Consider the following 21,611-nt stretch of genomic DNA (forward strand, 5'->3'; position numbering starts at 1 on the left):
AACATTAAAAATTTCACCTTCCTCCATAGGAAATTTTCAAATGCATGCATATTTTGTACTTTTCTTAGGTCACAATTCTTATGTTATTACATCCTAGGAAGAACAGATTTTTCATTGACGTCATTTTGGGTCAACCAGTGTAACTCATTCATAAAATAAACCAATTTGAGATTGGTCTATAGAAATAAAAAAAAAATGTACTTTTAAATATGGCAGATAGCATTATCTGTAATTTTTTTATTACAAAATTTGATAATTACAACCTATGAGCAGTACCTTGAAAATAGATTCTACATATAACAAGTTTATTAATCACAATTTAAAAAAAGATATATATTCAACAAATAACATACTTCAATATAACAAAACAATTTACACAAAATAATAATTAACTGATGCATTTGTACTTTGACCTTTGCTTAAGCAGTACTTTGACCTTGCTTTAGCAGAACAGATTCTGATTAAAGATAATCTGATTATAATGAATGCTTTTGGGGAATAAATCACAAGACCAGAAACATGTAAATAAATTCTTTGGTTATAAATTGTGTTTTCAGTGAGCACTTCTAATTCTGGTGGTGTGCTCATAGATAACAAATGAAAATGATGTAGGTTTCATTTCATAAAACTTTTAAAACTGTCACAGTAGATTCCAAAACCATAGTAAATTTATTTTTTTTATTAAAAGAAAAACCATCATCACCTTTTACTTATCTAATAACTTTTTTATTTTTCTAAATCTGCAGGTAATATTTAAGAATATTCAAATAATGTTTTGTGCACATTATACGTGTATTGCATCACTTACAAAAACATTCCGTCTTAAGACCTTAACTGGCAAATCAAGAATTTTTTTTCACAATGCAGTTTCTCTAATATTTATAGTATGACATTGTTATAAACACAAATAAATTTTCTTTAAAACAAGCTGCACTTCTACAAATTCCAAATATTCATCAAATGCAATAAAGCAATGTTTATCATATCAATAAATAAGCCAGTGTTTCTATGTTTCAACCAAAATCTGCTTGTCTTATCATTTAACTATTACATAATTGTGAACATAGGTAACTTATCAAAAAACTGAACTGCACCAATACAAATCACAAACAAAACTATTCAATGATAACAAAAACATGCTGCTTACAAGGCCATTTACCCTACTTCCAAATCTTAAAAGAGGTTTTCCTACTATGAAGACTATAAAACATAGTTGCCACCAACTTAAACATGAGAAATTGGGTAACAGTATGTTGCTTAACAACAGTGTACAATACAAATTCCAAATAAGTATAGTGATAATATTATTACATTTAATGCCATAAGGTTCTGAGAAATGGACATATACTATGCTCAACATAACTTAAGTCCTTTAAGTGTGAAACCTAGTCAACTTTATATATCTAATTTAAAAAAAAATACAAACGAATGATGAACAATTATAAATATAAATGCTCAAAATATATTTTTCTAAGTGTATAATAACAGTGCTTATTAAATTCCAATTTGTGCACTGTTAAAAGTTTTGAAGGGTATCCATTTTGTCCACTGCTAAAGTTTTAAAGGGTATAAATCTTTTTTTTAAAGGTGACTGAGGACATTTCAAAATAAAATAATTACATTGAATTTTTAGCCAATACGGGGAAAAGTTTTAGATCCAGGATACCAATGGAGGTACTTTACTACATGGTGATACTTAGAATAATTGTGAAAAAAACTGTAAGCTGGCTCAAAAATTTAAATAACAGACTTATAAATTGTACACGGACTCCCAAACAAATTCCACTTAAGTGTTGTAAAATTCTATTCTTTTACAAGCACTTAATAAACATTAAAGAACCGGTAAATGTAAAGATACAGCACCATCTTGAAAACATGTAATGTCATACTTTTAGTTATCTATCCAAGTCTTTAAAATCTATTATCAGAGTAAGTTTTGGTCTCTAATCATCAGCTAATACACAATGTGAACATAATACTGACAATGACTAGTCTACTGCTGCCTATACACATCATTCAAAAATAAAACTCTGTACGAAAATTCTAAGACAAAAAATTCCAAATATTTTTCAATGCAAGACAATTTGGAAAAAACATGCCATACTTTCTCACACATGTTTATATTTAAACTATCTCTTTTTTTATTTGATATATATGATATTGAAGTTGTATTCACAAAAAGTATAATGTCCTTAAAAAAAACCACAAAATGGCATTTTCTAAAACCAAATACAACATTTGATAGCAAATAAAAATATCAAATTTTTTTTTTTTTAAGTGTCTTTCCATAATCTCATTTTTGAATGTCAGAGGATTATTAGTTCAAATAGTCATATATGGCCACAATAAAAATATTACTAGATTCTTATTACATTTTCCATTGAAATTAAACCAGACAGTCATCTTTAAGATAAAAAACCAACAAATTTCTGATATACAAATGGACAGTTTCCTAGTTGAAAACTAAGGTCTTTTCCCTTTAAATGTCAAAAATATTACATAAATTAATGAGATTGGGGGCATCTAGGAATATTTTTATTACAGCCACATTTGGATTATTTGTAAAAATATAAATATAAAATGCCTTAATAAAAAATCAATGTCAAATATTTTCTTTCTTGATACATAATGTGGATTTCAAATTAAAAAAAGAAATTGAGATATAACATTTATAAACCTTTCTGAAGTAAACATAGTTTTACTGGTCTAAAATGAAGATTCTTTCAAGTGTATAAAGAACTTTTTTTTATTCTAAACTTTATGAAGATAAGGTCAAAAACAAAAATTATGTATTTTGTTTATCCACATATACACTCAAGTTCTTGAAAACAAAAGCTGCATAAAAAAAACCCAAAATAATATTTAACAAAAACAAAACAAAAGAGACTAAACTACATTATATAAATAAGAAACAAATTCATCTAGTGCATTCAGTTACAGCAGATTCCATTGAGTGTGTAGTGAAAGGTAATATCTTTGGTTAGCTTGCTTGTTAGCTGAACCGTGAAGTCATTATTGGGTCAGGTATACTACCCTCCTTTCAAAGTAGCATAGTCCAACAGACAGATCGATTGGTTTACTGTCGGACTAGTCTATTCTTAAAGTAGGGTAGTTTACCTAACCTAACAATGACTTCACGGTTCAGCTAACAAGCAAGCTAACCAAAGATATTACCTTTGGCTACACACTCAATGGAATCTGCTGTAAACTGAAATGTTAACTGTTGAGGACATTTCAGAGTTTGTTTTAGAAAGATACTGTCTCCAAATAAATGTATGTATGTGAATTATATAGGGTCATTTAAAAAGTATCTGGTTTTCACTTAATGTATAAAATTAAATATTTTTTTCTGTATTGATTAATGACACCAAGTCAACACCATTGCTCAGAACTTTTTTTATCCCTTTCATTTTGAATTTAGTATGAAATTAATTTACTCTCCACTCCATCCAAACATCTGACAGAAAAGCAATTATTCAATAAAAGTTTCCTCATATTTTTCCATTTTATTGTATTCAATATAAAACAAAGTTTCAGATGGAAGCCATATTGATCGGCCAATCATAACAGGAATTTTTCTTCCTTCTTATTGGCTTGGTTCATCAGCTCAAGAGAAAATTTTTATACATTTATATCCTTTTGTTAATTCCCTTAAATATGCTATCTTAGTACATGTTTAAGAAACAAACTCTTTTTAAAAATAATAAAAAAAAAAATAATCACACAAAAAGGATAAGTTATCTACATGTATCTTGTTTGAAACTAATAAAATACTGATAATGCTAAAAACTGTTAAAACAAACAGATAATTATACAAAGCTAGAATGAAACTTGCCAACAACATTTTAATGATTTAGTATGAAGCAGAAGTAGTTTTAAAACCTTCATAATTTTTAAACAAGAATGTGTCCATAGTACACGGATGCCCCACTCGCACTATCATTTTCTATGTTCAGTGGACCGTGAAATTTGGGTCAAAACTCTAATTTGGCATTAAAATTAGAAAGATCGTATCATAGGGAACATGTGTACTAAGTTTCAAGTTGATTGGACTTCAAATTCATCAAAAACTACCTTTATCAAAAACTTTAACCTGAAGCGGGACAGACTGACGAACGAACGAACGGACGCACAGACCGAAAAATATAATGCTCCTCTACTATCGTAGGTGGGGCATAAAAACTTTATTCCAAGCATTCAAAAACAAGTTCTGTACGAAGTTAACTGATTTTTTAAAAAAGGAATTTGATGAAGAAAGAACTAAATTCTGATAAGATTGAATATTCTACACTGGTGAAAATTTACTAATAGAGAAATAATTGAACTAAAATGAAGAGATCTAGTTTCATCTAGCAAATGGAATTGTAAACAAAACATCACTGGTATAATAAAAATCTCATTAACATAATATTACATATCTATAAATATACATCAAAATCTAGTCATAAATATAAGGCAACCAGCTATATGTACATATATTTACAACCACACACAAAATGTGCAACTTCAATATCAAGAACGTTTTATGTGAGATCTTGGTGATTTGTTCTACTAAGAATTCATTTCTATTTACTAAACATCAAATTACTTTGAAGATTTTAAAATTGAACAATAATTGAATTTTTGCAGAGGAAATGAAATTTTTTTCAATTCAGTGTATGAGTTAGTCAATACACATAAGCTTTACAATATTTTTCTTGTTTAATTTCATGGAAACAAGAATAAAGTTTTCAAAAAGAAATTTGTTTTTGTCATCAGCTTCTTCTGATATCAAAGTTGAAACCTATTGCTTTATCTAAAATCTGATCAATTTCCCTGGGATGGCAGGAACATTGTTCAATTCTACCTCTTAACTTCAAGTAAAAACTTTTCTGCGATGAAATTACAGATGTGTATTTACATTTCCTTTTTTTTCTTATTCTTATTCTTGCAATATATCCGAGATGAAAAATGTTCTCTTACTTGCACATAAAAAACTATAAATCGTAATTTCTTCTTTAAATAAAATGCTCCGCAGGGCGCAGCTTGATACGACCGGAGGTGTCGAACCCTGAACAGTTGGGGCAAGTATGGACACAACATTCAAGTTTGATACAGCTCTGAATTTGGATTGTGATTAAATACAGCATAGGTTTCTGACACAGAATGAATGTGGTCTAAGAACTTAAAAATTTTAAATTGGACATTCACCTATTATGGTCCAATATCCAAAATCTAAATACATGGTTAAATTCAGCATATCAAAGAACCCCAAGAATTCAATTTTTGATGAAATCAAACAAAGTTTAATTTTGGACCCTTTTGACCTCAATGTGGACAAAGTTGATAACGGGGCCCAAAAATCAAAAATCTAAATACATGGTTAGATTCAGCATATCAAATAACCCCATATATTCAATTTTTGTTGAAATCAAACAAAGTTTAATTTTGGACCCCTATTTGGACCAACTTGAAAACTGGGCCCATAATCAAAAATCTAAATACATGTTTAGATTCAGCATATCAAAGAACCCTAAGAATTCAATTTTTGTTAAAATCAAACTTAGTTTAATTTTGGACCCTTTGGACCTTAATGTAGACCAATTTGAAAACGGAACCAAAAATTAAGAATCTAAATACACGGTTAGATTCGGCATATCAAAGAACCCCAATAATTCAATTTTTGATGAAATCAAACAAAGTTTAATTTTGGACCCTTTGGACCTCAATGTGGACCAATTTAAAAATGGGGCCCAAAATCCAAAAACTTAATACACGGTTAGATTCAGCATATTAAAGAACCCCAAGAATTCAAGAATAAAACCCCATTGAAATTGGTCAAGAAATAAGCAATTTATACGAAGTATCTTCTTTTGCACAATACTGTGCAATTGAATATTTCTTGCTATTGCGCAATACTGCACAATTGACAATTTCTTGCTATTGCGCAATATTGTGCTATTGGATATTTCTTGCTATTGCGCAATACTGTGCAATTGAAGATTTCTTGCTATTGCGCAATACTGTGCAATTGAAGATTTCTTGCTATTGTGCAATACTGTGCAATTGAAAATTTCTTGCTATTGCACAATACTTATTATATAATAATTTACACATCCTGTTTGGTGTGTATCTCCTACCATATCATTATTATTTGCTTTTAAATATAAATCAGAAATAACCAACTTAAAATGGAAAATTTTAAAAGAAAAAAAAAAGGAAAAAAAAAAAAATCCCCCCCCAATTTTTTGAACCCCCTTATGATTCATCACCCCCAAACTCAATCCCAGCCTTCCCTTTGTGGTATGGTACCTTGCAGTACAATTTCAGAGAGATCCATACACTTGAACACAAGTTATTGTCTGGAAACTAGAAAAATGTGTTTTTTTGCCCCTTTTTGGCCCCCAATTCCTAAACGTTTTGGGCAATTACCCCCAAACTCAATTCCAGCTTTCCCTTTGTGATATTTAACCTTGTAGTACAATTTCAGAAATATCCAAACACTTACACACAAGTTATTGTCATGAAACTAGAAAAATGCTTGTTTTTTGCCCCTTTTTTGGCCCCTAATTCCTAAAATTTTGAGGCAATTACCCCCAAAATTAATCCCAGCATTCCCTGTGTGATATGGAACCTTGTTGTACAATTTCAGAGAGATCCATACACTTGAACACAAGTTATTGTCTGGAAACTAGAAAAATGCTTATTTTTGGCCCCTTCTTCCTAAACGTTTCGGGCAATTACCCCCAAACTCAATTCCAGCTTTCCCTTTGTGATATGGAACCTTGTAGTACAATTTCAGAAAGATCCATACACTTACACACAAGTTATTGTCATGAAACTAGAAAAATGCTTGTTTTTTGCCCCTTTTTTGGCCCCTAATTCCTAATATTTTGAGGCAATTACCCCTAAAATCAATCCCAGCATTCCCTTTGTGATATGGAACCTTGTGGTACAATGTCAGAGAGATCCATAAACTAACACACAAGTTTTGTCTGGAAGTTACAAAAATGCTTATTTTTGGCCCCTTTTTGGCCCCTAATTCCTTAACTGTTGGTACCATAACCCCCAAAATCATACCCAACCTTCCTTTTGTGGTATTGAACCTTATGGTAAAATTTCATAGGGATCCATTCACTTAAACTAAAGTTAGAGTGCGAAAACCAATGTGTCTTCGGACGACGCAGGACGACGACGCCAACGTCATACCAATATACGACCACAAAAATTTCAAACAAAATCAAATCTGTTAGCTGAAAAAACTATCCAATACTTTTCAAACTTGATTTATAACACTTGATATTAAACAAATCACACAATGTGCTGAATTTTAAAGCTACTATTATTTACAAACTAAAAGCAATGAGAATATGAATATTTACAATGACAGGGAAATTGTATTTTCATATATGGTCCCATGAAAACACTTATATATCAACAATACAAATATAAAGGCCTCATATATTGCACCAAATGCTTTGTTTTTGATTGGGATGGACAACTCTCTTCATGTTTTCAGTTTTTTAAATTTTAATCTATTTTAAAATTATTAACTTAGATTTTCAATATGAACTGCTTTTAGTTTTTCTTTTCTATTCTTGTTTACTATTGCATGGGAGTAAAAAGTACTTCAGGAATTCCCGAATCTACTCATTAATCAGGTCAGTAACAATAAACTTTTATGCATCAGAAACTGTTGTGTTATTCTGAGCAGTAAAACACAATTTCTTATTTCATATACTTTTTTAAAACTTGTACAGACAAGCAGGTCTTATTATCTCTTGTCTAAGTCTAATTTTGATCATTCATGGCACATACAAAAAGCCATATTACAGAAATCTGAAAAGATATAATGTTTTCAAAGATTTACATTAAAATCTTACAGTAATAACAATTTCGATAGAAATTTATACCAATTCTAGTCAAATGCTTCATACCTGTCAACCTCTGAAAGAGAAAAAACCTGCATAGCATGGCCTGCATTGGGTAAAAAAATATCAGGCCATAATGCATAACGCATACAAACTTTTCCAGTTAAATTTTACATATATTTTTCATATTAATTTTAAACTGTAAATAAAGTTTAAACTTCAAACTCAAAAAATATTTCAGAGGAAAAGTTGCAATATAGTCCTCGTATGTATCATGGAACTAGAATAAGGGTGAAAACAGGTCATATACTGAAATCCTGGGTTTTTTATGTCCCAGGCAGGTCATTAACAAATCTCATGTGAGCTGGTAAATTCCCAGGTCAGTTGGCAAGTATGAGGCTTCATTTTTACTAGCAATTGCTGTATTTGAAGATTTAGTAGGATGATTGTATAAATCACTTCAAACCACACATACTGCATTGCAATCTACTATTGATTTCTTCAAATCATACAATAAATATTTTATACGATATATTAAAAGATACAAAACAATGAGACAAACTAAAATCTACTATCACAATGAATTAATTCCAACCCTACAACACCATAGCACTATGGAGTGTAACAACATCATAATGTGACTGTCAAGATATTACTTCCATCAAAAACAATTAACCCAAATTTAGCATTTCGACAAAATGTCAGATAACACATCCTTCTATTGTATATGGCCATACCACAACCAACAAATTTCTTACTGGCAGAAATTTACATCTAAATTTTCAATTTTGTAAAATTCAAATTTAGCACAACATAATTCAAGCACTATTGTTACGTATAAGAAAATAAAACAAACATGATGAGTTTTCAGATATACACTTGGTTCTGTTCTTTCACTATTTTTCTTAATAAAAAGTGTTCTTCATAGTTCATGACACTACGGCTCTTTTTGTTAAAAAATCTCTGTCTCCAATATCACTATTATTGTCCTGGTTTTAATGAACCAAGAATGGATCTCAGGATGTTTTCAACTGAAAAATAGAAAGACAAGACTAGTTACACCATCAGTTAAAAGCTCAAAGAATCATACATCACTCACTTGGCATTTACAATGCACAAAACTGCTACAATACAATAATGAAAATAATAATAAGAACTGAGCAAAACCAATTAGTCTCCAAACTTTGTTTGGGAGACTTAAAGAGAAGTCTTTAAACCCTTGAGTTATTCATGCCTATAATTTTGTATTAGTAAAAGAAGATATCTTAGTACACTGTCAAAGGTTTCTCCATAAATATGATAAATAGCATAACAGTGAATGTAGATGTAATGCAATGTAGGGCTAAGAGTCTGATTGCCATAGTATGATTTGAAATTTCTGTTCGTCCATATTCACTTCATTGTATAAGTACTATGTATATGTATTGCTTGCACCTTGATTATTCCTATGAGGGGTTAATTGACAATTTTGACCATGTTGATCTTTTTGTAGTTTTTTGAGCAACATGACGTATGCCACATGTGGAGCAGGATCTGCTTACCCTTCCGGAGCACCTGAGATCACCCCCAGTTTGAGGTGGGGTTCGTGTTGCTCAGTCTTTGAGTTTCTATGTTGTGTTTTGTGTACAGTTGTTTGTCTGTTTGTCAATTTCTTTTTTAATCATGGCATTGTCAGTTTATTTTCGACTTATGAGTTTGACTGTCCCTTTGGAATCCTTCACCTCTCTTTTACTGTTCTGGTCATTATGACTTTTAAATTTCTCTCAGCCTATAACAGTTTTATGGTTAAAATCTCAAACTGCAAAATTTGCTAAAAATTGACATTTCAGGGGCAATAACCCTAACATGGGTTGTCCAATTTGTCTGAATATTCCACAGGAGACCTGCTGATTCATTATACTCTTATTAGTTTTGCTCTTACTGCTGTTGTTTTTAGATATAAGCAAATAAAATGCTCCGCTGGGCTCAGCTTGATACGACCGCAGAGGTCGAACCCTGAACAGTTGGGGCAAGTATGGACACAACATTCAAGCTTGATACAGCACTGAATTTGAATTGTGATTAAATATGTGACACAGCATAGGTTTCTGACACAGAATGAATGTGGTCTAAGAACTTAAAATTTTTTAATTTACCTATTCAAACCATATCATTATTATTTGCTTTTATATATAAATCAGAAATAACCAATTTAAAATGGAAAATTTTAAAGAAAAAAAAAGGAAAAAAAAGGAAACCCCCCCCCCCCCAAATTTTTTGAACCCCCTTATGATTCATCACCCCCAAACTCAATCCCAGCCTTCCCTTTGTGGTATGGTACCTTGCAGTACAATTTCAGAGAGATCCATACACTTGAACACAAGTTATTGTCTGGAAACTAGAAAAATGCTTGTTTTTAGGCCCCTTTTTGGCCCCAAATTCCTAAACGTTTAGGGCAATTACCCCCAAACTCAAATCCAGCTTTCCCTTTGTGATATGGAACCTTGTACTACAATTTCATAAAGATCCATACACTTACACACAAGTTATTGTCTTGAAATTAGAAAAAATGCTTGTTTTTTTCCCCTTTTTGGCCCCTAATTCCTAAAATTTTGATGCAATTACCCCCAAAATCAATCCCAGCCTTCCCTTTGTGGTATGGTACCTTGCAGTACAATTTCAGCGAGATCCATACACTTGAACACAAGTTATTGTCTGGAAACTAAAAAAATGCTTATTTTTGGCCCCTTTTGGGCCCCTAATTCCTTAACTGTTGGTACCATAACCCTCAAAATCAATCCCAATCTTCCTTTTGTGGTATTGAACCTTATGGTAAAATTTCATAGAGATCCATTCACTTAAACTAAAACCAATGTGTCTTCGGATGTTGACGACGACGCCAACGTCATACCAATATACGACCACAAAAATTTTTTTTTGCGGTCGTATAAAAATATGGAATTTGTAAAAAATATTTACATTTCAGGGGCAATAACTCCAAAAATGGGTTGTCCAATTTTTCAGAAAATTCCCTAGGAGAGAGATTTGACCTTCTGATCCTTTTTATGTTTGCTCTAGCTGCTTCAGTTTTTGAGATATAAGCCATAACTGCAGCTTTACCCTATTTGCTTTTTAAGCAACAACAGCCATGTTTGTTAATGGAACAAATCCCCAGATACAAATTTTAAACAAGATTTCCTAAGGAACATTCCGGTAAAAGTTAATAACTTTGGTCCAGAAGTTTAATGTAGAAGATTCAACAAATAAATGGAGAATGTGTCTATGGTCTACAGATGCCCCCGCTTGTAAAAATACATGAGTCAACTTCCACATACAGATGCAGGATTCGCGTAGTTAAGACTGTTTTGTGGTTATAAGCATTGTGTATAAGTTTTATAACATTTGGTTGAGGCAAATTAAAGTTAGAGAACAGAACCAATTTCTGGGACGTACGGATGGACGGGACGGAGGGACTTAATGCCTCCTCCACTACGGCGGGGGCATAAAAATTATGACCATGGATGAAGAAACAGATGACAGATAATACATGAAATTGTCATGATTGTAGTACAACTTGTCAAACTAGAAGATGTAAAATGTATTTATTGACTAAAAATAAACAAAGCGAAACAAACATAAATCTAAGTAGATTGCCAGTTTTTTACCTTGAGATTGTGCATTGTTATTGTCACCACCACCACCTGCTAGTATCAGTATGGGGGAAGCAGCAGCAGCAGCAGCAGCAGGAGTGCTATTAGTAGCATTCTGTACTGGCACACCAGAATTTCCTCCAAGAACAATTATCTGTGGTCCTCGTGATTGATTTCCTGTAAAAATAGAAAAATTTGCATATGAGCATGTTTAGATATATGGTAAAGACATCTAGAATTTTAAAAGTGCACCATTTTTTTGTAACAGGGTGCATTGCTACACTTACTTAGGTTAAAATTTTTGTTGGGTAAGTGCAATGTCAGTTACATAGGTTTATGACATCATGCACTTTCTCTTTTTTTTTTGGAATGGAGCATTGCAAGGGGGATATCGATAGATAGATATCCCCCCTTCTCATAAAACTGGTGGTTCAGAGGGATTTCCCCCGAGAAAATTTTGAAAATCTAGATTGCAGGAGGTGGCATCTGGGCTGTTCTGAGAAAATTTTGACCTCTTATTCTTCATGTTAATTTGTCCATTTTCAGTAGCTCATTTAAATTTTGAAAATAAATGTGACTTTTTTTGCAGACTTTATATGACATGGATTGCTTCACCCCTTTACATGTTCAATGTTCTTCTTATTGCAAGTCTTTATCACTAAGGGCTATTCCAGAACTGATTTTATGGGGAGGGAAAAGCATTTTTTATTGGAATAAAATTTTAATTCATTTTTCCTGAATTGTAAGTTTTGATTGGGAAAATATGTGAAGTAGCCCATGCAATTTTATTTTTATTAATGTGCCTTCCCCCTCCCCATACAGACATTTGGAATAGCCCTTATAATTGTGTCTTCACCTCATATTATTTCTTAGTGTCTTGTATTATAGTTTTAAATAGAAATAAAAGTAATCTCTTCATGTTTGAGTTTGCAACGAGCTGTCTAAAATATCCGTGTCAACATCAATTTCGATTTGTACAGATTTTATTAAACGCTAAAATGATTTAAAACTGGTTTACGTTTACTATTGTATTATTTACGCCTGGCGGACGACTTGGAACCTGTTAGTAGAAAAAAGATGTACGACAGGTCCCGACTATGCAATTTTCGCGTATGTCAAATTTTTGTCAATAAATTAATAGCCCGCACAAAACACGCAATAGGCTGGTTGCCTGCTCTTATTGAGAACACTGTTGGCTGTTCCAATCCTACTCACACGTCGTATGCTTTTTATGAATGATTTACCTCACGTCAGATCGTGTAAATGACAACATTGAGCGTTGACGTAAGAATGTAAGGATTTTATGGGAAAATGCACGAATTGGAAACTGAGTCGTCAAAACATGAAAACGTAAACAAACGATGGTAAGAATTTATATAATATAAATAAGAAGATGTGGTATGAGTGCCAATGTCCATACCTTCTTAAAAGAAAATAAGATAGTCAATTAAATTCATCCAAATCTGTCTTAGTATGTTATTGTATATCGTTAAAGAATGTCACTTATTTAATTTTCTTCGTTGTTTACGTCAATATTAAAAGTGTGGCAAACATTTCCCTTCACATAGAGCGCTTCGATCCAAAAGAATTGCTGTCTTTGTCCTATTAGAATAGAAATAATTCATTGGGGCTTGAATTTATATTGATTTTACCACGGGTTGGCCCTTATGCTGATTTAGCATAAAGGGTCAACCCGTGGTAAAATCACGATAAATTTAAGCCCCCATGAATTATTTCTTAAATAAATTTGTGGGACTACAATAAACATAATGCATACCATTTGTTGTCTGTTGAGCATTCTGTGCTTGCTGAGCTTGTTGTTGTACTTGTTGGGCCATGGCTTGTAGTCGTAAGCTATCAAGTTGTTGAACTTCTGGCTTGTCATTTCCCAAATTTGTAGTTGGCATTTCAGACTCTTCAGGTCTTTTGTCAACTAGACTCTGACTTAATATGTGATGAAGAAGACCCTGATTCGAGATCTGAACTCTAGGTTGGGGATAAGGAGAAGATATAACTTGTTGCAGTGCTGTTGTTGGTATGCTCATTGGACTAGGACTTGATTGTATACCAGTAAATATAGCTGGCTGAATTCTAGATCCAGATGAATACAAGACATTACTTGTACTCTGTGAACTGTTAGAAACCTGATTTGTCACTGGAGTAGTTGAATTTGTGGATTTTGTCAATAATTGTTGTAGTAATCTCATAGCCACATCAGAATAACCACTTTGCTGTCCCGTATTATCAGCCGATGCTACTGACCCAGTATTTGATATGTTCTGTTCTGAAGCATTGCCAGTAAACGTTGGTGTAAACACTTCTTGATTTGGCATATGCTGAGCCATTACAATGTTTTGTTTCTGTTGTGGCATACTACTCAAATTAGAAAATCCTTGTACTAGTGTGTTATTCTGAATATTCATTGACTCTGCATGGCAAGTCTGAATACTTGGAAATCCTTGTAACACTTGTGCACTGTTCTGAATATTACTTAAACTTGAAGTATTTTGTGCATTACTAAAATTGTCACAAATAACATTTTGTTGACTGTTTTGTTGCAAATCTGGACTGTTTGTAAGATTTTGCTGCAAAGTTTGACCACTTCCAACTCTCTGCAAGTTTTGGTCATCACCAAGATTTTGTTGCAATGATTCATTATTACTAAAAGTTTGCTGTAAATTCTGACTACTTCCAAGGATCTGTTGTAAATTTTGGTTAGTTCCATGAATTTGTTGTAAAGTTTGATTACTTCCAGGACTTGGTGATATGTTTTGGCAATTATTAAGATCAGAATGAAAGTTTGAAATAATTTCTGTATTATTTGGACTAGTTACAAAATCATGCTGGTTGTGAGCATTACCAATAATTTGTTCAAATGTCCTACTATCTGTTTCCGTGCTGGTCATTACTTTGTCTGAATCAGATTTTACTTCAGAATTATTAACTTGCAAATTTTGGTCTCCATAAACACTGGTATTTTCATAACTTTGAGGTTGATTATTGGCTAAGCTGTTAAACATCAAACCATTAAAATCTTGTGGACTTGGCAAAACATTTACCAGTGGAGAATGCACAGGTTGTTGCAGAGACTTCTCTTCACTATGATGCTGTACATTGCTCGCATTAGTAAGATGGGTGGTCTGGTCACTGTTAGCTACTGAAATATTCATAGTGACGTCACTTGATGTTGGTGGAAATGATGACTGACAGGAAATCTGGGTAGGGTGAATCAGCATTTCTTGAAGGGTCAAGGGTTTATCTGAAAATGAAGATCAATGATATACTCTAGATGGATATTCATTTTGTGACACATTTTGTCAGTTCAGAGAAATTAGCCAGTTCTACACTGGATTTTCCTTATATTTATTTGCGTTTCAAAATTGATCCAGAATAAAGAATTAAGCCTGTGGAAGGAGAGCCTGTTTTTCACTGATTACAATAATGTGTTAGAGATTATTATTGTATTATTTTTTTGTAGTGATGGGTTCACCTGGTTTTCCATATTTATTTTCCTAAGTGTGTTTTTCAAATGTCAATTTTTTAGTACAAGACATGCTTGATGTTTGATGGTGGATCATCAACCATTTATTGCTGTACTCCTATTTTTGACATTTTTTTCTATTATGTCTGTTTGTTTTGTTCACACATTGTTGTCAATATGATGAAATTTTATGCGACTGTCATACAAGAGAGAGGTTTAGCTAGCTATAAAACCAGGTTTGATATACCATTTTCAACATAAGGAAATGCCTGTACCGTCAGGAATATGACAGTTGTTTTCCATTCGTTTTGATGTGTTTGAGCTTTTGATTTTGCCATTTGATTGGGGACTTTCCTTGGAGTTCAGTATTTTTGTTATTTTACCTTTCATCTTAAAGGGAATCATAAATGCATCATTATATCAACATTTGGTAGCAAATGACACTTTACAGGACTTCTCATCAAGGCTTCCAAAACGGTCATATATGCCGGTAAAAGTCCTGCTGGGCAAAGCATGAAACGGTCATCTACTTTTTAGTTTTCAAGGCTTTAAGAGACGGTCATTTTAACATAATTCGCGATCTTTTTGACCCAACGTTTTGCCTTTAACAGCCACACATTTCCGGTCATAAAATTGACATGATCATTAAGTACTATCAAAACAACCCCTACTTTAATACCTTCTCATTTTAATCAAGGTTAATTAGTTGTCAAACAGCTGAAATTTACCTGTTCAGGTGACAGGTAAACTATTTTGAACCGGACATTGATCAGTCTATTCAAAGTTATTTCTTACATTTCAGCGGTTTGCATCTAATTACTTTAGTCAAAAAGATTTAAATTATCAGAAATACGTTTACAAACATGATTTGATGAAAAAATTAAAAAGGTGAAAATGAAAAATCGTCATAACCACGTTGTTTGAACCTAGAGACATGTCTCTGTTTGAACTAGTACACGTGTGCGCAGGTGTGAAATTTAATTATGAATCCTAATTTCTTCAAAAAATACCTTTATCTCACGTTTATTTCGAATATTTTCTTGAAGAAATAACGTAGAAAGAGCTACTTCCACTCATTCACGCTTTGCAAACGTACACGGAATTTACGTATCCGTCTCTGGTCCATGTTTTACCATTGTCAAGATAACATCCAGTATAAAAACGAAAGTAAAGTTTTTGACAACGTTATTTTGCACAAATAAAGAGTCTAAGGCAGATATAAGTACGCTGATGTTGCACCAATTTAACAGTTTACGTCAGAACTTCGAATTTGAATCAAAGAAAGTTTAATATCGGTTTTTTTAATGTCAATCATTGGGATGGCCAACTCGGCAACTGATTACCATATTAAACTGCCTTTTGTTTATTTAGTCTTAAGGAATTAAAATCGGGATAAAATATAATTGTCCGGCTGGCTAAAAATAATTTTGGAAGCCCTGCTTCTCATATTTATTCTATTTTTTTTGGAAATTTTCTACTTTTAGTATAAACTAGCCAGCCATAAAATGGTCATCATCACAATTCTCAAAGAGCACAAAAAAAAATGTCAATAAGCCAAATTTGGAAAGCATTTGGCCCTTTATAGGATTTTTCTGAAATTATTTTTTTTTTGTGTGCCAAATTTTCAATTTTATTCATGATGACACATATTTGATGATTGTTAGGGTCATTAACCACAATTCTAAGAAACATCGTAAAGGTATCATTTACCTTAACTCAGGTAAAAATTGGCCCTTAACAGAATTTATCAGGATTCATTTTTTTTTATCCAGTTTACTCCTGCATTATTTTCAGTAAGTGGCATGTTGTTTGATTTGCCAAAACATCAAACAAGTTTTTGAAACTAGACACACTAAAAATGATTGAAAGATTTATGCCAGATGACAGCTGCCAAGTTATGAGAATAAACAACACTGGACTTTAGACAAAATCAGCAAAAATTAGAAATTGTGAAAAATTATAAGTTTACCGAAATTCTAAAAGGGAATTTACCACGGCTGGAGCTTCATAAATTCTAAAACGGACATGAGATATATCCTGATGTAGATGGAACAGTATACCAAAATGAATGACCTACTGCAGTAAGTGATTCCTGATTACAAATTAAATAAGTGCTGATATTCATAATTGCTAGGGAAGTAAAATATAGGGATGTTGCCTACAACATGATTAAAAGTACTATAAGTCTAAGTCTGTGTGTAACTTGTGATAAATGTCATGCTGTGTTAGAAAAAATACAGAAAAGTGATGAATACATGGATGAGTGGAGCATTATCAACATGCAAGTATCTAAAAAGAAAAATTAATAACTAAACGTTATACAATTTCATTCCCGAAATTAGAAATATGTGCTACAAACTGAGGCATATACCCAAAGTCTAACATGCATACAATAATTTGTTGCACTGGCATTAGCCATAATTACATGCTTCTTTGCTAAATCATCCATGTAACTTTTTAGTTGGTTAAATTTGACATGTTTAAAGATAACAAGAGATAACATTGCCCTTTGGGTAAAAATCTACATTGTGATAGAAAAAAAGAAGGTTGGATGTACATGACTTTACAAAACAATGAAGTATTAGAAAATAATCAATTGATCAAAAGGAACAGTAATTTTATTGGAATTCATGGCTCTGATAATTACTGGTACAAATGTGTAGTATTATTCGGCCTTAATTCATTAGTTCTAGAGTTTGTGAATGTATTGATGATAATGATGATACATGAATTACTACAAATATACTTGTTTCTGTTACTAACAACTTTTGCAGTGTTCAATGAAATTCTTTAAAAAACAATGAAACCAGTTTTGATTTAAAATGATGACCTCATTCATGTCATGAGAACAGATTCTAATACATGACTTAAAATGAGTAAACAATACTACACACACTCTACCTATCATTCTGAATAAAACTCATCATAGATACCACGATTAAAATTTTGTACACCAGACGTGCGTTTCAAATGTCTACAAAAGACTTAACAGCATCGCTTGAATCAAAACGTTAAAGAGACCAGAGTACTCATAATTTCCAAAAGGTTGGCCAATTACAACTAATGTAATATATTTCTGGGTACAAAATCCTCAGTATTTGGAAAAATTAAAAGTTTTGTAAACAGTTAATTCATATATATACGTGTATGACCATATCAATGATAATTCTTGTCATAATTATGAGTTGTGACTTCCGGGCTGGTGATACCCTCGGGGTAATTAAAATCAACTAACTTTAACAAAGTGTCAACAACTTTGATTATATTTCTTTGATTAAAACAAATTTACTGTATCATTAAATAAACAATAAATACTTTCTTTATTACTTGACGAAAACTTAATATTTATTGACTTTCCTATAATGTTGATTTTGTTTCCCGTGACCCTATATATATTCGGAATAAGCTAATAGAACCGATAATTGAATGTGCTCACAACCTATTCCAATCAGTGATTCATTACATGTGTGTGAACTGAATGTACTCAAAACCTTAACATATGAGTGATTCATTACATGTGTGTGAAATGAATGTATTCACAACATTAACATATGAGTGATTCATTACATGTGGGTGATATCAAAGTTTTAAAGTATGAGCAAGATAATCACGAGATGTGTAAAAACAATTTTCGTAATAAAGAAAAACCATTAAACTGTGAACAAGGGCAATCAAAGGGTGGATCACCTTCTTGCGATCCGATGTAATTTTTCAATAATCCTATTAGGGAAACTTGAACATATACCATGAAATTAATAGGTTTCAAGCATAGTTTCCCAGATGGTATTCCCTACTGGTCAACCAGCAGATTTCATATTTGTCTAAAATTTGGCTTAAATGCTAAGTGTGGATTTGCCACTTTCATACAATTAAGAAAAAATCAAGGTTTAGACAATCTTTAAAACATGAGATGATGTGTATTGTTTTTCATGTGTTACTGGTTTGCATCTACATAATTTTAGCGATAAACAATTAAAATTGTCAAAGCAATTTGAAACTGAACAAACTAAAATGATTCTTAAGTGACAAATCGACAGCAGAATGTAATTTACATAGGCATAGGTGCATGTGTGAGCAGGTGTGCAACTTAATTATGTATCCAAAAGATTTCAAAAGGAAAATAAAAGTTAAACCAGTTATCTATTTGTCTCAAATATTAACTTAAAACATCAATAGATCTACTTAAACTCGAGGACTGTTGATAAAAATGTACATAGATTTCAATTTTTTCTTCTCTTTTCAGAATTTTAATTTCCATCCAGTCATATTGTGATCTCTTGACCTTTAACCTCTAAACTTGCAATTGAGATTTCAAGTATTCCCCATGTCCATGAATGAGTTAATCTAAATGAAAACTGGATATCAAATTTCTATGGTACCTATAACATTTTGCATTACAAGCAAACATCAAACGTGAATGGAAAGAAAAAATGTGTTCTTGTATCCCCTTTACAACTTTGTTGCCAGGGTCCCTAGTTATTATTTATCCCTTTTCACACTTATATCTTTTTATACATGTTATATATATAATCTATCTATTCTCAAACTAATTTTTTTCTCTTGTTTAAACAACACACAAAATTTAGTAGTAACAGAAATATAATTTATCTGTAGTATTTTATTATACCATCCAAAGATTTCAGAATGGAGTTCAGGTCTGATGTATTCAGACTGATTGGTTCTGTGTTGTTGTGTGGATGTGAAAAATGCCCATTATCATGTTGTTCTGTAATAGTTTTAGTTTCCGGTAAAAATATCGGCTGTTCCTCATGTCCAGCATCAACTAAAAATAAAGGTCACATGTACAATCAGTCCCAACACATTCATTTATTTAGCTAGACAAATGATTATTTTAAGTTAACAGAATGTTCAAAGTGTCCCTGTCAAATTTAGGTCTTAAATAAATGAACCAAAACCATATATTTCAATGTGGCATCACTATACCGCTTTACCATGTTTGTAAATGTAATTGGGTGGTTTAACATCATGTACAAAATTATCAAAAAAAAGTATAATCTTATTTTACCCAACCTTGTTAGTACTTTTCAATTCAATATTTCTCCAAAATGAATTAAAATATTTCAATGTTCTAAAAGAAAACAGACAGTTCGGTATAAAAAAAAGTAAGATCATCAAATAAAACACAAAGGACTACATTTTAAAAACAAGAATTAGCTTGTATAATACTAGTTTTAAGATTTTTGAAAAGTCCAGTGTTCTCCCGCTACCTCTTTAGCACTGTGGTACGAAAGAGCTATAATTTTGTCAACACATTTCATCTTTAAATGTTTAGTTAATTCAACCAAAAATGAAGAGATTTTTGTATGTTTGTGTAAAAATAGCGCTGACCATGTCACTATTTTCCAGAAGAGAACGCTGCACATATCAAATGAGGACATGCCCTATACTTTGTTAAGCTTGTAAATTTTATATTGTTCCTTGGGACATCTAATTATATTTTACATGCAAATAAGACACAATACTCCATACTATAGAGCAACTTGCCTTGTTTTTGGTCTGTGCTAAGATGATCAACCTGCATACTTGAGACTCCTGGAACAGTCCCATCAGGTAACAGGAATTTACCATGACTGGTTGCCAAACTTTCTTGTAGTTGCTGGTTCAACCTTAAAGCCTCTGTAAATAATGTAAAAGATTTTGGTTAACTTCCAGTAATAAGATGATTTTTTAAGGACTAAGATGTCTGTGATTTTCATGTATTTCTACTTATCTTATGACCTTTGTTTAGTTAAGACCTTAGGATTCACATGGTTGTGTGCTCATCTAATTGATGCATGTTTGGAGTTTGATCCCTTGTTAAAACATTTAGTATTTGCTGCTTCTCTGCATAGGACAAAGTAGTTAGTATTAGCAAAAGCTGACTGGTTTAGAATTCATCCCTTGTTGGATAACACATTTTCCTTGAACTGTTACATGATGGTCAGCTTGTTAAAATCTGGCTACAAGTTGGTCTAGTACAAAGGTTCATATTCATATCACATTAACATGTTCTAGTTCTGAATATGCTAGAAATATTTTCTTCTGATTGTTAAACATCTATCTATCTTTTGTGTTTTCAACATTTTGCATTAAGGGCTCAATCAGAAACGACTGTCATACATGTGAGAGGTTTAGCTAGCTGTAAAACCAGGTTTAATCCACCATTTTTTACATAAGGAAATGCCTGTACCAAGTCAGGAAAATGCCAGTTGTTTTCCATTGTTTTAATGTGTTTGAGCTTTTGATTTTGCCATTTGATACTTTTTTGTTTTAAACTTTCCTTGGAGTTCGGTACTTTTGTTTTTTTTACTCTTTTTTTTATAGGAAATTTGACTTTTTACATTTACAAATTGACTGTTATAACTTAATCCATATCTTATCTATTCCATTCAAATCTCCCAATAAGAAATATTTTCAACAACAATAAAATTGTTAAGTAAATACATCAATGACAACAAAAGAATAGATTTACAACAGACAAAATAATACATTTACAAAATATATGTCTTCATACCTGGTGCTATAGTTATATTTAGTGGTCCTGGATTCTGTTGAACAGGTTCATCATCTGTCTCCATTGGAGTTTCTTGCTTCACTTGAAACACTGGAAATATTCAAGTACAAGATTTGATTTGTGTCTCAAAAAACTAT

General features: G+C 32.0%; 1 protein-coding gene and 1 long non-coding RNA gene across 9 annotated transcripts in view; one reads left to right on the forward strand and one right to left on the reverse strand.

The window, feature by feature from the left end:
* The window catches only part of LOC127701268 (nuclear factor of activated T-cells 5-like), a 347,248-nt gene that overhangs the window by 299,504 nt on the left and 26,133 nt on the right, over positions 1 to 21,611 (reverse strand). For 2 of the 8 annotated variants that reach the window (XR_007981961.1, XR_007981960.1), the window contains exons 9-14: positions 21,475 to 21,564; positions 20,466 to 20,597; positions 19,588 to 19,743; positions 13,257 to 14,738; positions 11,495 to 11,656; positions 5,307 to 8,881 (exon numbers count right to left, since the gene is read on the reverse strand). Coding sequence is in view for 2 of the 8 variants with exons in the window: in XM_052205101.1 (XP_052061061.1) it covers positions 8,832 to 8,881; positions 11,495 to 11,656; positions 13,257 to 14,738; positions 19,588 to 19,743; positions 20,466 to 20,597; positions 21,475 to 21,564 (2,072 nt within the window). In the remaining 6 variants the exon portion in view is untranslated. Of the gene's footprint in view, positions 1 to 3,210; positions 8,882 to 11,494; positions 11,657 to 13,256; positions 14,739 to 19,587; positions 19,744 to 20,465; positions 20,598 to 21,474; positions 21,565 to 21,611 lie in introns of those variants that run through there. The other 6 variants (XR_007981964.1, XR_007981965.1, XR_007981963.1 and 3 more) reach the window with 5 other exon arrangements.
* LOC127701396 (uncharacterized) overlaps positions 4,894 to 21,611 on the forward strand; it is a 39,091-nt gene continuing 22,373 nt past the window's right edge. The window contains exon 1 of the long non-coding RNA XR_007982012.1: positions 4,894 to 5,040. This is a non-coding gene — a long non-coding RNA (uncharacterized LOC127701396). The remainder of the gene's footprint in view (positions 5,041 to 21,611) is intronic.

This window comes from Mytilus californianus, unplaced genomic scaffold, assembly GCF_021869535.1.
Source record: "Mytilus californianus isolate M0D057914Y unplaced genomic scaffold, xbMytCali1.0.p SCAF_5, whole genome shotgun sequence".
NCBI lineage: Eukaryota > Metazoa > Mollusca > Bivalvia > Mytilida > Mytilidae > Mytilus > Mytilus californianus.